Source organism: Schistocerca gregaria, chromosome 4 (assembly GCF_023897955.1).
Source record: "Schistocerca gregaria isolate iqSchGreg1 chromosome 4, iqSchGreg1.2, whole genome shotgun sequence".
Taxonomy (NCBI): Eukaryota; Metazoa; Arthropoda; class Insecta; order Orthoptera; family Acrididae; genus Schistocerca; species Schistocerca gregaria.
In genome coordinates, this window is record NC_064923.1 from 655,453,746 (window position 1) to 655,470,315 (window position 16,570).

Genomic DNA, 16,570 nt, shown 5'->3' on the forward strand with positions numbered 1-16,570 from the left:
ATCCAGTTGTACATTTTCTGTTGCACTGACAGCCACTGCAACACCACTTTGAAATTACACAACATTATTATCCAAGTGGTTTCACCCAGGATATCTTTCACACTGCTCAATTTCACATAACCATTTTTGTCAGGCTTTTCTTTACATACACTTAACTGTTGGTGAAGGAACAAAAAGAGTCATCTCCTTACATCTTTAACAAAGATGTTTTCAATTTCTAAATGGAGAAGTATTATTACCAAAAACAATGTAGCGACTACTGAAAATCGCAATAGTCTATAAACAATGCACACAGTATGGCCTTCGGATGTGTCGTCTGACACACACTAGACAGACAACCTGATCACTCAGAATACCACGCGAAACTCAAAGGGGACTGTCCGATTTTTTTCAGAGTCATTCATTTGAATTAAAAATTCAAGACAGCTCAGGGTTCCTATTTACTAGGTAATAGTTTGTTATTTATTACATAATTTTTGTTCTCTTATGTAAATAACACAGAACTATGCTCCGATACATGTGCACACTACTGCCACCTAGTTCACCTATGCAGATTCACAGATAGTTACAACTTGCGCATGTTGATGACAATTTTTTAGTCCCACCAACAGATGGCTCTCATACTAGATCTATACCTCCATCATTTGCAGACAGGTTTACTATGTACTCTGCAAAGAGATTACTATCTATAAAATATTTCAGCAGCACATGACTGGCAGAAAGCAAACAGTAACTTTCAGATTTTTTAAAACATAAAATCTGTAGTATTCATTTCCATAATTTAACACCTCTCTGTGACGAAGGTGATAAATATATAGTAATCACTGACAAAGTTTGCAGCTGTGCATTAACTAGGCAATTCCAACGGATAACTTCTTGGCTACTACCAAGTCAATCATCCCTCACCAGGACTGCATAATGACACTTTTCCATTGTGGAATGTAATGACTAGTGAACCATTTTAAAATCCTTAAAAGAATTTGCGAACTTCCATATTATAACGTAGCACAACATTAACATATTTAATCCACACAGCATTACTGTAAAACAAGAAGCAAAATTTTCCATAACATTAATATCTTCCGAACAATTTCTAATACTTTCATAGCAAAGCTACTACTACAAGAGGTCACTGACAGTTACTCACCAACAGCTTTGATGTTTTCTTGAAGGTCTTCAATGTTCTGCACTATGATGCTCATTTAAGGTCAGCATGTGTTGACACTTCAAGCTCAAACTCTGATATGACTGGATTATTAAGGAGTTATTTATCAAAATTTTTGGAGGAACCAAAATTTTGACCCTACCACCTGTGGTTCGATTTTTTTCTTTCATCAATGCGTTGCAAACATTGTAGTAAGAGACACCAACAAGAACTGCACTTTGAAGAGGTGCCTTGAAGTTTTTGTACCCCCATCACTAGCCAATAACTGGAGGAGGATTGCAAAAGTGGCACTAACTAGCATACTGCCATTCATATTGGTACTGGTCTTAATTCTTGGAGAAATTACTTAAAATTGCATTTCAGCACTCTGGAAAAGGCGTGTATCCAGTACCAGTTCACAACTTAATGTTATGAAAGCAGTTCACTTACTCAAAAGGAAAATCCACTAATGCTGATTAAACCTTGCTAACTTTTTCCTTGTAGAATGCAATGCAAGACAACTGTACTCACTTTCTCTTGGTTGCTTTTGACCATGTAGGCACATATAATTTTTACAGCCAATGTTCCATGACGTCTGACAAATGCAGGGTGTGGTATGGATTGTTCTCTCATTTTACAACAGGTTTTTCTATATACTTTGCACAGAAAGGAGAAAAATTACAAACTGAACACTACTTGGGAAGTAACATTACTAGGGCCTATACATTTAGATGTTAAAAAATACTTTAAACGTGACAATATTTTTAATTCTAATTCAGTTTATATGAAGATGAACAATATATGGTACACATGAATGCTATGCAAGCTGCTAAAGAATTACAATACACAATGAGATTCATCCTCTAGTTGTCCATCACAAATGACTATTACAAAACACTACTGTATACTGGGACAATGAAAGCTCCACCTCGCAAGACTTCAGTCCCGTAAATTTACAGTAAGCAAGTTGCTTGCTCACATCGATACCCCTTCTCGACAGCCAGCTAACATGTTTGAAATTTTGTACTTTGAAACCCAGTTTGTTTCCAATCAATCATCTGAATTTATTTTTTAAACATTTGGGCTGTAGATCCACCAACAAGTTCTCTCCATGTCATGACCATGCTGGATTTCTCAGGAAACAAGTTAGCCAATACACAATGCATATATGCCACATTAAACGAAAAAAACAATTCTATTCTTTGTCACTTTAATTTCCATAGCATCCCAATTGACATTAAATAATCTGTCTAGCTACAGAGGCAAAACCATCAAAATTTCCATGGAATACAGGACTGCTCGAACAAAGTACGCCGCCGCCTTATAACTGGTGTGGCTGACAGTGGTAACATTTGATTTTTGGTCTTGAATACATGAATTATTGTTGGCAATGCGTGTAAAACGACCTGCCATTACCTTTGTATATGCTGCAACATACATTATTAACATTGAAATATGTTAACTTCACATAACCTGGACACTAAATTTGCACTCCCTCATTAAATGAACTTGCAACCATCACACACTTCATAGTAGCCATTTCTTGGCTCAAAAGAATGTTTTCTGCTCACTTCACAATCGTTTCAGCATCCCAACAACAACATACCTAAACTTCCTGTCAGTAGTCTCGAAAGTTCCACCAAATATGACCCAGATTTTCTCATTTTCACACCTGGAACAAATCTGTTCCAGTGTCCATACCACTTTTTTCTTTAAGCTGAATCTTTTGGAGTTTCAAGATTTCACCATCTGGAGAAAAACTTCATAAACACTGGATTCTTTAGCTTAGAATGTCAGCTGACAAATGTCCTATATAAATCTCCAGAAATTGGAAGAACAACCTAGAACTTTTTCACTAATTAAAAGTTTTTTTCCCTCATATTATATGAAGAAACTTTGCTTCCAGTGTTGCGTAACTTGAAATTGCTGTAAAGCCTTTATTGCTTTCCTATATGGTTGACAACAGGATGTGTCCATACAAACTAAAATTATCCATAAATTCTGCAAAATGCTGCTGCAAATGATAACTTATTGCTGCTCTTATGTATTGTAGTATCACCTCACACTTCAAAGCCCAAGAAATTTGTGAATTGGAAGGATGCAACTTAGCTATAGACAAGGAAGTACCCAGCTTCTATGGCGAATGTGACTGACCAGATTAACACAAGATTGTAACCTCATATGCAGATACAGAACGACACACAATGCCTTTAGGGTAGTATATTTTTTATATTTTATGTAATTCAGCAGTTCTTCATTTCAGTAACAAAAAAGAAAAAATGAACATAGAATAATGTTTCAACTAGACATTTGCACAATAAGTATGTGTGCAAAACCCCGAGATTGGTTGGTTGGTTTGGGGAAGAAGACCAGACAGCGAGGTCATCGTTCTCATCGGATTAGGGAAGGACGGGGAAGGAAGTCTGCCATGCCCTTTGAAAGGAACCATCCTAGCATCTGCCTGGAGCGATTTAGGGAAATCACGGAAAACATAAGTCAGGATGGCCGGACGCGGGATTGAGCTGTCTTCCTCCCGAATGCGAGACCAGTGTCTAACCACTGCGCCACCTAGCTCGCTCAAAACCCTGAGACCTTTCCATTACTACATGATTTGATTTGAGTCCATATAGCACAGAAATCAATGAAGGAAGTTATGGACACGACATCTCCGAAATGACAATGCTTTAAACAGCTGACCTACAATTATATTAACTACTTGGTGCTGCATGACACGTGACCAGGAAAAACATGGTGTATGGAACGCCAAATTCTTGTTATGAGAAAAACATACTTGAAGCGTAGGATATAGCCAACCTGCTCACTTAGAAAGTTTACTGAAAATTGATTCAGTATGAGAAAATGGTCAGCATTTAGATATGAGGCAAGTAGCAGTTATCTCAATTTTGAATCAGTTTGACATCCTTGCTATACATATAAAGGGGAAATCAGACGTTCCCCATCTTTAAGCATTGTAGCTCTTAATGCTGTCCATAAGCATTATAAAATGTTGAAAACACCCAGCAATTATCTGCTTTGCAATAGCAAACAAAATGTTCACTGCTTCAAAGTAGCTAAAGAATCAATTAGATGAAGAGATCATGCACACGTTGTGTTCTCTGGTAATTGTGTATTCCATTTCCTTTCATGATCTATTGGTTTCACGTGTCACATTCGCCAGGTAGGGTTTTTCACTAAAATTGATCAGTGACAACCCTCCCTCTAAAAAATTTAATAGTGTTATAATGATCAAAGTTAGTTCATGGATATACTGTTTTGGTTAATATGACCAATTTGTTAAGATGGAGCAAGATCTGGATGTAATTTTATAGACCAATAGGATAATCTAACTTGTTAGGCTGTATACAACTTTATTATTAAAAAAAGTGGTTTTATCTTACTGGGATTCATAGAATCTTGACAACCATGTTCTTTATGTACACGTCTTCACAGATGATTTTTATTTCCTTTGAAGAACCATTTACCTCTGAATTTAGTTGCATTCCAACAAAGATCTACTCGGTCCACAAAACAATTGTGTGCAAATATCTGGAGTCTCATTGGGGAATAGCCAGTGGCCACCAATTTTTCATGCGTTTGCTGTTGTATGCTTTTTCACAATGAAAGCATTATTAATAGTCTCATTGATGTTAGACTATATTGTTCTATCTTTGCCGACATTGTTTCACGACAAGTCCCCCCCCCCCCCAATTCTGTCTATCAACCAAGTGTCAATGGCCCTTTAAAGCTCTGTTGAAATTTAGTCGTAAGTACCTTTGTCGTCTCTCTGGCTGAATGGCCATCATAATTCATCTTACTGATAAATACGGCTGTTTTATTTTGACTTAAATTGCTGTATCAAAATGAACTACAAATTACTTTGTCCGTTAGCACTGTGGACATTATGAATTTCCCATGTAGTTCTTAGTAGTTTCCTTCTTAGCAGCAGACTTACCAAACCTTAAGTAGTACAAACAAAAAGTGGCAGAACTTACACTCTGATCTCTTAGATCCTCAGATCTTGAAGTGCTGCAGAAGCTGAAAGTTACAATTCTATTGCCTGTTAAAAAAAAACAATAGTCTGTGCATAGCTGACAAAACAACTGCAGTAGTTACCCAAATCCTCACTTCCAGAAGCATTACTTATTATCTTCGCAGCGAAGATCATTTATAGTCTTAACATCAATTGGCAATGTTCGTTACAGTGAGTATTCATTAACTACAAACTAAACAGACACTGCAGCAGTTGAGAAACTGCTGCACACTTTGCCAAGAGATTCCATGCGAACAATGATAGAAAACATCAGTTTTTTAAAAATGTCTAATATGTAAATAAATCCTCAGCAAATGCGACAAATGACACCACAAAAATAAAAACTGGTTCTATAACCTGAGCATCACATACATAATATTACTACCCAAGGCAAAATTATCTTAACTGTCATTTTAGTCACAAAGTTTTTGCAGCTAAGGACACATGCCAACTGTAGACTTCACAGATACTTAAAATTGCTAGCGTCTGTCAAAATGTAACCTGTTGAACCAGAGTTAAATCAGTTATCCTATTCGAAATGTGTCTTCCTGCCTCAGATGCTTTGCTTATTATCCTTAGCAAATACACATCAGCAAATACACATCACATTGGCGTATTTCACTTCTCATTCTTGGCCTCGTCAACAGTTTGGAGCTTCACTATGTAACCTCTAACCTTGTAATAGACAAAGTATATTATCCTATAGAGAAGACAAGCGTTTCTCAGACTTTTGCATGTAATACATACACCATATTGGTTACACCCAAACCAATTAAAAATAAAGTTCATCCAATTTTGTCTTTTCCCCACGTTCACAGCAGAACTTTAGTACAGTGTTTGGTCGATCCTAGCACAATACACTGCAAATTCATTGTTTGTAATACGTTTTTAAAACTGATGGATTTTCTGAGTGGCACTATGTTCCCTAAAGAAATGCTTGAACCATTAACGAGTGTGTGTGTGTGTGTGTGTGTGTGTGTGTGTGTGTGTGTGTGTGTACTTGCCCCCAGCCACTTTGATCAGACACTACAGAAATATATAACTACAAAAAAGAAAAAAGGCAAGGACAAACCATTACTACTTCCATCAATATTTATCATGATTATTCACCTTGCAGTTACGCTATTACTGCACAATACAGAAGTTTCACTCACTCAAGGTTCTCTCTTAACCTTAATTCAAGCATTTTAAGGCAAATAATAGCTTTCCACTCATTGTGATTTTTTACAGTTCCAACGAGATGGAATAAATCTTTAGAAAGACAAGTGAAATCACACAGATCCTTTCCACACTCTTCAATTACTATAACAAATACACCATAAGAAGTGCATCTATGAACTTTAAACAAGAAAGTAATTATTTACTTTCATTTTGTACAGTGAAATCAAAAAGTTTTATGTTTGGACTATCATGTTTTATATGTTCCAGCATTTTTTACTCCCAAAAGTTTCAACAGGTCACTGTATAAATAAAGCACTATGGTTCTGAAGTGTATTTGACCACCACCCAAATGAAATCTCGCCTTTGTGGAGAAAATCAGAACTAAAATTCTCTCTTCATGGTTTCCTGTCATTTGTGCACTATTCCACATTCTGCACTTCAGTAACTCTGCAGCACTCCTCCTGAGATTTTATGAAGCACTTTACACTATTTTGTCCTCATCCTCATGATACAATACAACAGCTTTCATATCAAATGTGTGCTAATAATCTAAAAACTGTTTCAAGTTTTGCACATGGATGTCTCAGAAGTTCTTCATATTACCATTAAGCTAGAGTATGAAGTTATAAAATATTGCCACATGAAATCTGAGCAACAGAAACTCCACTTCATAAATTGGCATGTTTGACATTATATCCAGAATCCATACAGTCTATTTGGTACTCTTTTCAGTACTTCTCTACCAATCTGACACAATTATTCAATGATTCCTCACGTGTGCTATGAGAGAAGTTTTACACAAATACATTTGTTCATACTGGGTTCTTAAACAGTTTACCAAAATTAATTCATGCAATTCAGGCAAAACTAAAGGTGGGCGTTTTAGAAATGTCAATTTAAGTCTCCCTTCTTTAAGTTAAGGTACATTTAAATTGTTACTTCATTATGTTTTCAAAAATATCTTCAATAGAGTATCTGGTCTGCATTTGGAGGGTTCAAACCTTGTCTATGTCAGCAATAGCAGCACAAATATGTTTCAGCATCTCACCCAGGGTCCATGGATAATTGGTATACCTCAAGAATTTAAGGCAGCCCAATAAGGAAAGGACCCAGGAGCTAACTTAAGGTGATCACACCCTGCCTATCGAACCCATGTTAATTTAGGCAAGTATTTGACCCATTTCTGAAAAAAACTATTTGATGCAGGACCTTAATATTTTTACTGTATGTTACATGATGCTAATAGTCAACTGTACTAAAATCAACTTTACCCATTTTATAGTTTAAGAAACTTTTTTTAAATTTATAACAAAAAATATTAAGTTTTTTGCAGAAAACATTTTTATGGACTTCCTAAAGAGGGAATATTAATGAACACAGTACCAGAGGTGACTTTTTACATTATGCAGAGTATCAGAAAATATAGTTTGATATAATGGGGCTTATGTATTAAAAATTTTAGTTTGCGGGAAATTGACTTTAAAGAAAAACTTTTGAAATTTGTTACTTACAGTCAATTAAAACTGTCCTGTTGCATACGATGGCCCTTCTTTGACCTCTAGCAGGTCTTCCAGCTTCTTTTTCATCTTCCCGGATGTTTGTCTTGCTTTCTTGTCCATATTAGATGCAGACATGTCTGCATCGGCTATCATTTTATTGCAATGTTGTAGCCCAGTGAACATATTTTCACCAGGATTAATTCCCTGCTTTTTCAGTACCCAACACTTTCCAATATTATCACAACTGAATCTAATAACAGCACCATGAACTCAGTTTCATTGTATGCATGTCTACAAATACTGCTTTACGAAGGTAGTTCCAAATTATGCTGCTTAAACATTCATTTGGGTTCTGTGTGTGCCCATGCAGACATTTCCTTAGGTCAGGATGAGCCTAGTCTCTGAAAATATGTTTAATTGCCTTAATAACAGCAACAGGAAGAGAATGCTGTTGACAATAAGATTCTCCAGTTGCCAGAGCCCTATTGTATTTGCATCACAAATTTTCTCCTGATGGGCACAATTCATGACATGGCTTATCAGTGGAGGACTTACAGAAGAATATGGTCCAAACATCTATTACCTCCAGGTTTTGTTTCTCCCAATTGCCTGCCCATAGTATAGCTGCAAAGTTTTCTATTTCTGTTTTAGTTAACCAACTCTGTCCAGTCAACAATTTTTCCATTGTTAATATTTTCCTCTCATATAAACAGTTTTCTCAGCCTTTTTCCCCAAACGTTTTTTTAACATGCCCTACACATTTTATTTTGCTAATAATGGCATCTCTATATGGCTTAGAGTTCACCACACTGTTTTATGTCTTACTGTCACCATCACCCAAATATTTAGTCGTACGCCTCTTGTTTCTACTGAACGATGAAATATATGTTTTACTCTATGAACTTCCATACCACCACTTATTCCTCTAAAATTAGCCACACAGTTGAGTTCTTTATGTTCAGACTTTATAACATTTGCAATATTTAAACATTATCTCCACATCTAACACTTTACCAGTGTCTACAATGGTGGCAGTCACTACTCCATTCAGAGAAGTATGTCCTCTTTTCTGCCAACTTCTATGAAGTGCAACTGCAATATCCAAACCTCCATTTTCTTCCACTGCTCACCTAACAGCCAGTTTCATGCTTTCCACACTGACCCCACAGAGCTCTCTAATATTGCAGTCAGTTTTTCATAATTATTTGGTGGTTGATGCAAGTTCATCACTAAACAAAATGTTCTCCCAGCAGCCATGCCCTTGCCAATGGAATGTAAGGCATTAACTAATCTAGTATTGATTTCATGAGGGCCACTTGCATCAAGTTTTGAAATTAAATCTGATAATATTCTCAAATTTATGATGATGTTACTGCACCCCTTGTCACTTACAGTAAATTTGTTGTAACTCTTGAAATGGAGAGCGCTTCTTTGATGATGCACTTGTCGAAAATTACAATTACAAAACATTGTTGCCATGTGACCTATCCTCTTGTACAGAAAGCTTTCTAACCTTTTTTCCTCTAAATTGTTTCTTGCAAATGCCTTTAAATTTCGTCACCTTCAATAAACACAACAAAACACAGGTAAACAGACACTGAAAACCTAAGCATAACAACTACTCGCAATCACACTAACAAAACTAACAGCTTGTTTGAAAGCGTGTTTACAAACAGCAGAAACAAAAGAATACCGACCGTTGCATTCCAAAGATAGCCAATACACTCTGGAGTAAAAAAAAATCTGTAACGTGCAATGTAGAGTTTATAAAGATTTAAAATATATGCAGAAAAGTGGCTGACAGGAAAGTGGGCATGGCGAACGTGGTAGGAAAAGGCTCTTCAAATTTCCAGAGAAGAAAAAAAAAAAAAAAAAAGAAAAAAGTTTCGGCAAAATCCTTTTCAGAGTACTTAAATAAAGCCTTGATCTATCGAAATATGATTAAAATGAAAATCGATTTTTTTCTATCTGAACCACAGTGTGGTCCCCTTAAATCATGCAAGTATGGTGGCCTCTGAAGACCGCTCCTCAAAGAAATGAGATGACGTTCAGGAAGGAAAAACTGTCATCCAGACAATGTTCAGAAGTGACCATAACTGCCATATCATTCTCTCAAACCACCCTTGTGGATTCATGCCACTCCAATAATGCATGTGGTGTTTATTCACAAATCCAGACAAATGAAAATTCACTCGTCACAGAAGACCACAAGGGCATCATGAGGCAGGTTTCCAATCAGGACTCTCATGCAATTTTCCGTGCAACAAAATTCTGTGGGTCAAGAGCGTGCACCATTGCCAGTTTGTATGAATGACATTTCAACCCTTCATGAATTATTCCCACTGTGAGACCAGAAATTGCCGTGCGTGCGTGTGTGTGTGTGTGTGTGTGGGGGGGGGGGGGGGGGGGGGGGGGCACGCGCGCAGATTGCTTAGGTTTCCAGTAGCCATGAAGTGTGCACTCATTTTCAATCAAACATGACCTGCAGGCCTGATAAACTGCTTCCTGAACACACACTGGGTTGTGATGACAATGTCCATTGGAAATGCAGTCACCATAGTGAATGCACATTCCTCGACTGCACGACCACTACTAAAGTTACCTTTTGAAAGTTAGGTCCAGCCCTTTTGAATGCATTCCAACCCCACATAAGAATGAACTATGTGGTGCATGCTTAAAGAAGTTCCCACACTGCACCCTAATTAACTATATCAACCAAATCACCAATGGCGTGTGCTTATGAAGGTTATAACTATAGTCTAACATTAAGAGCAAAAAGCACAGTGGGGAACAGTTTCCTCTAGAGAAATCAACTGCTATACATATGGTACAAGGAAAGCTTTGCAATGCAGCCATTTTATTTTATTTTTTCAAAGTAATTTCCACCATATTGAATACACCTCTCCAGCCTCCATTTCCGTTGGGAGTAAGGCTCACTTGTTGTCCCATACCCTGTGAAGGTCCTCATCACCCAAAAACTGCACTCCTTTCAGCTTCATTTTCACATGCAAGAACAGTGCAAATTCACAAGCAGCAATGTCTGGACTGTACAGTGGGTGCTCCAGAAGTTTCAGTCCTGTACCCCACAAATCACCTTTCACAATGTTATGCACATACTGAGATTGTCCCTTAGAAAACTACTTAAACATCTCCTGGCACCATGTCACCTGCTCCTCCATCAGTCTATGCGGCACCCGGAGACAACAGTCTCTTTACTTGCAAATGTTCATGGCATAATCTAAAGAATTCGTAAAGCATTTGGCCCTAATGTATCCCTATCAGCTTATAGGTCACACTCGTATCTTTGTCTAGAATTTTCATCATAACATCTACATTTTTCCTCCATAACTGATGCTCATGGCCTTCCCACCTCCTCCAGAGTGACATTTCATCTTTGGGATTTTCTGTACCACTTGAATATAGTTGTACGATGAGGACACACAAATATTCATTTCTTTGAAGCACTGGTCCACATTTAAACAACATGCAAAGTTTCACCGCAAAACTGCCTGAATCTCACTTTGTGACCACAATGCTTCCCACTTCTAACCAACCCTGCTAGTTAATGACTGCACCCACAGACTTGGCAGGCAAGTGCGAAGTATTCTCAGAGCACAGCTACAATACACCTCCCGTGACCTCTTGTATTGTCATATTGCAAAACTTTACTAGTATGCTTTGTAAACACTTTGATCTCCATCAAGCAGTGTAATGCAGTGTATGGTGAAACACCTAAAGCTTTTGTGTGTACTCTCTACATTAGATTACTTACTAAACTCCATATGGTGAAAAGACTCCCCTCAACTACTGGCACTGATGTTCCTGCTATCAGCACTGCCTCTTAAACAGTCCCTTAGAACTGCAAGAACACTGCGGTGTTGCTACTTCAAATTATGCAAGTTGTTCTTGTGATCGCAATAAGCAATCTCCTAAACCTAACTTCAATTGTCGGACTTACTTTCAACATCTACACTATTATTTACATTTGTTATTGCTGATTTAATTTATGGATTAGAGGGTTAGGTGAACTGAGTGTTGTTTAGCGAAGTTCAGGAATAAGAAAATGGACGCAATGAAAAATAAAGTATTTTCATTTAAAATAGTGTTCATCCGTTACTAGTGCGATTAGTACTCAAAGAGATGGCACAGAAGCAACTTGCCTAGTACGGACTTGAAAAGGCTGCAATCTGTGTAAAAATCAGCATTACAAATGTAATGTCACATTATAATGGCAAAATAAAGCCAATGGTTTACAGACATCAATAAAGAGGACCACAGAGAACTGGTTGGAAAACATTACAGTAAACAGTTTCACCAGATCTGCAATCACAAAAACTGATGATTTTTGTATTGACCATTGTCGAAGTAAGGTATTGCTTATGGGAAAACAGAAGCTACATTTTCGATCACAAAGATGTTGCACACAAGCACTTTCCAAAATAGGGTGCAATTTAAAGTAAAAGATACTAATGGAAGTAAGCAATTAATAGAGTAAGATTTTTTATACAGTCTTCGTTTTTCTGACTAAATGTATCGAGATGGACTGGAATTGAAGTTTTTTTTTATTTTTACTACTTATAGATCCTGTTTGAGTAAGTCACTCTACAACGTAATTTGAAAGAACATCTTTCTGTATTTAAGATGTTAATACATTTAGGGGGGAAAATGTATCCCCATTTGTCTGAATGCATTTTTGCTGGAAAGGGGCTAGTATATCGTAATGGAACCACCTACTTTCATTCCTCCGACATGGCTGCATAAGTGTGGGGATTTAGTCTCATTCTTCAGTCTATCAACTGACTACATACTGGAGTTTTGACGCATTAAATCCCTGTATACTGTAAACGTTTGCAAATTTTTTGGTATTGCGTTTTAAAATCCTTGAACCTCTCCACGAACAAGACAAGCAGATTTAGCGAATTAAATGGATCAGGAAAGGTGCGATAGCATCAATACAATAATTATTTATGGATTTACATTTATTAATAAAAAGTTTGTCAATAACATAATCATTACAAGACTATTCCTATTTAATCAGAACTGTTCTCAATCATACTTAAACTTAAAAAATCTATTTCATAATGAAATAAAAGAATCTACTGATTATACCACCAGTAGGATACTGAACGTTAATTTAAATCAGTGAATACAAATTTCCACGCTATTTTAAATGTGGATACTGATTCAATTTCAGGTTGAATTAAAGTTAATTTTGACAGCTCTGAACCCTTTCTTGACTAAATATTTCTCCAGAAGAAGAACGTCATCTAATAGAATTAGAAACATCCATGATTAACTTTTACTCATCAAATCAAGTTACCTATGAAATATTACACACTTTAAAAATGTGAAGCCACATTTCAGTTGTGAGAAATCTTCCCACTTCATAACATGACTGCAGCCATAAAACAGTACACACAGAAGTCATTTAACAAAGGGGAAGCAGCTCTATTGTGAAGCACGAAGTAGTGAATCTACTGTGTCTTTGTACTCTTGACACCTTTTTGTCCAATTATTTCCCCTAAAGAATGGAATGTGCCACTGAAGAGTCAAGAAAGGGTTATGGAGCAATCCACTGTTGGAATCTATGTCCCTAGTAGCGCCGCCTTTTTGAGGGGTAGTCACCCCCCCTACGGTCAGCACCCCCAGGGCCCCAGCGGCTGCGGCTGCCTGCCGCAGGACCCCCCAAATCCTCCCTCAAGTCACCCCGGGCACCTTCACCGTAGCGACTTGCACCTCTGTCGTAAGCATCCATAAAAGCCTTTGGATCCTAAGTGTAAATATGACATTTCACAACAGGGTTTCGAACATCACGGAGCGTCCACCAGCACGGTTAGCACATAGAAAGAAATGAGAAAATTTTCTGTTAGATTCTTCATTAGGAAGATCCTCATTACCAAATTAATTCTAAGCCAAATTCAGAGTTACACGAATAACTTTTATACAGCTGAACGGAAATTCAGACCAGAAAATTGCCAAACACAGAACTGTCACATACATCATGCTATTAGTGATACGAGAGAAGCTAATCGTTTATATGGCTAAAAATCTGGACGGTAATTTGCATACAGCTGGTAAACTGAACAACAGAAACAATTGGAACACAAGAAAAACAAACAGCAGCCGATTGGCCTGCTCCCGCAAGTGCAATATTGCATCTGCAACTTCTTATGGAAGATTAACACTGAAATTACTGAAGAACTTCAACCAACAAGGAAGGCATATCAAATTTAATGAAGCATCTTCAAAAAGAATGTGGTAATCTTCAAACTTCACCATTTTCAAATGCCTTGTGATTAATTTTCGAGTTGCTCTTTCACATCAACTGAGCTGCAAAATGTTTAGTATCATGGGACTATAATGTCTAGTTTTATAAAAAAACATTTAGGACAAATCACTAGTTAAGAAACTTTTCCAACAACTGAAACGGTGTCATCATTGGGATGTAAACAGGAAACAAATATGTTCAACCCCCAATAGGTATAACACTATTTACTAGGAGGTACAAAAATTCTTGCTCATGAGGTCAATGAGGTAGAGTCCATGACCAGACATCCGATATCACATAACACAGAAACAAGAATTTAGATTCATATGCAGCTTTCAACAACTAAGCATTATGTAACTAATTAATGCCCTGAATAAGTTTCCCATGTAATTTACTCATTGCATTTTCATTTTCAAGTATTATCAGGTAAAATATTTACTTAAAATATATAGTCATGATCAACCATAAAGGATATTTAAAGAGGCTAAAACGTCAGTTTACCATCTTGTCGTCAAAGTGGATTTCAGTTTTAGTTAATTTTCATTTATTGTTGCAAATTTCATCTAGCACACAAAACTGAACACTTATATACCATCAGGTATAGTAACTGAAACTTATGTTAAATAATCATTTCCTCTTTGCACAAATAAACAATTGTGATATGCTGGTTTGCTCAAGACTAGAGAACACACAATACTGGCTTATGATTCACCCCTCATCAATTCAAATATATTTCACAATAGGTTAGTAAAAATATTCCACTTTAGTGAGTTTTTTGGCAGGAAGGAAAAAACAATGGGTGAAATCTAATTTCATTAACAACGAATATATAGCAAGAATGTAAGTTATTCATGTCAACATTCTACAAGAAAAATGGCAGCACGAAGTTTGTTCATAGAATTTGGAAAGTTTAGATAAATAAGGTTTTTCTGAAGCAAATTCTAATTCAAAATTATGAAGAAGTCAAATGCTAAGCATAATATATGTGACATCATAATAGTATTTGGCATTTCCTGGTCCCACAGAACTAAATGTTTCACAGTAAACTGATCATTCTGTGACAATATCTCTTAGGCAGAATTTTAAGCACTATAGAGGTCTCAGAATGTTCAGCCACCAGCAAATATGTTTCAATACCAGTACAAAAATATATATCATTCATATCATGCATGCCCAAATTTTTTCAACACTCTCAAACAAAGTTACACACCAACAACACAATGACATTCACTCACCAATAAATCATTTTCCATTAAACAAAAACAGTGCAGAATTTGTATTACTACTGCCTGTTGAACTTTAGTTAAGTAGCTTTCAGATTTTTACAGAAATATTTGGCCTACAATACAAAACCACAGTATTCAAAACTTGCTATAGAAATTAATATGTCAAGGCAGCAGGAAAATTGAATTCTCTAAATACTGAAACAGTTTGGCAAGGTATAAGAACAAGTTAAGTTACCTTTCCACCAGAAAAGGTAACTTCCACATACATTTACAATCGCACTCGGGTGAACTATAGATTTACACCACACCTTTCGAAACACTTCTTGAGAAACTGTCTTTCATGCTCATTTTTGTACCACATAATGAGCAATGCTTAGAATGTTACTATTTCATTTAAAAACCATCAAGCCAGGGCCTGAAGTGCATAATTCAATCATGCAGTTTACACAGCACAATTTTTGTCAGTGGTGTGTAACTACTGAATGTTCAGAAAAAGAAATGTTTAGGCAATATTTGGACTCAAGAAGGGTCACATATTTTGTAGTCTAACTGGATGTAAAGTAAGTAGCTCCTGCAACTATCATCCATTTTGAATCTGGATTAACTTCAATGCAAAAGCTGTAACGTACATGACATACAGCTAAAAACATAAAAAACGCACAGCAAGATCTCTTTACAAGTAAATAATACATCAGAAACATGAAGTATACTTAAATTTATATTTCCCAAAATGTATTAATGTGGCACCACAGATGACTATTTTCTACAGCCTAGGAATAATAATTACTGGCTTGAAGGTTCACAACATCATTTCTTTCATATTAATGAGGCACTGGTAAGCACAAACATTCCACCCACCTTAAACAGCTACAAGAAAAATGAACTAAAGTGACATCGCACACCTTTAACACCATCATGTATGAACATGAATCAAATAGTGATTCGTGTAATCCAAAGTCTCAAAATGCTCAACACTATGGAACAAGACCCAAGATTCAACAACACTGGCTGCTAGTCTGCCACTATATTGTGCGCAGAAGTTCCAAATCCTTAACCACATACAGTGGTTCCTGATTTCATCTTTCTTTACCTACTCTGATTTAGGCAGCCCTAATATGGCATTTACAGACATTACCACAGGGCTTTATGTATGTTCTAAGCCAATTACAACAGTTCAACAGAGCAGGTCAATGACCCAAGATATCTACTGTAATACCATACACAAAGATAAAAAGGCTTTAA

General features: G+C 36.6%; 1 protein-coding gene across 11 annotated transcripts in view; it reads right to left on the bottom strand.

Annotated features, from left to right (window-relative positions):
* LOC126267402 (hrp65 protein-like) overlaps window positions 1–16,570 on the bottom strand; it is a 140,253-nt gene that overhangs the window by 70,261 nt on the left and 53,422 nt on the right. For 4 of the 11 annotated variants that reach the window (XM_049972621.1, XM_049972619.1, XM_049972622.1 and 1 more), the window contains exon 12: window positions 12,796–13,604. The exons of 5 other annotated variants lie outside the window; for them this stretch is intronic. In XM_049972621.1, coding sequence (XP_049828578.1) covers window positions 13,428–13,604 — 177 coding nt within the window. In that variant the 3' untranslated portion in view covers window positions 12,796–13,427. Of the gene's footprint in view, window positions 1–12,795; window positions 13,605–16,570 lie in introns of those variants that run through there. 2 more of the 11 variants (XM_049972624.1, XM_049972623.1) reach the window with 1 other exon arrangement.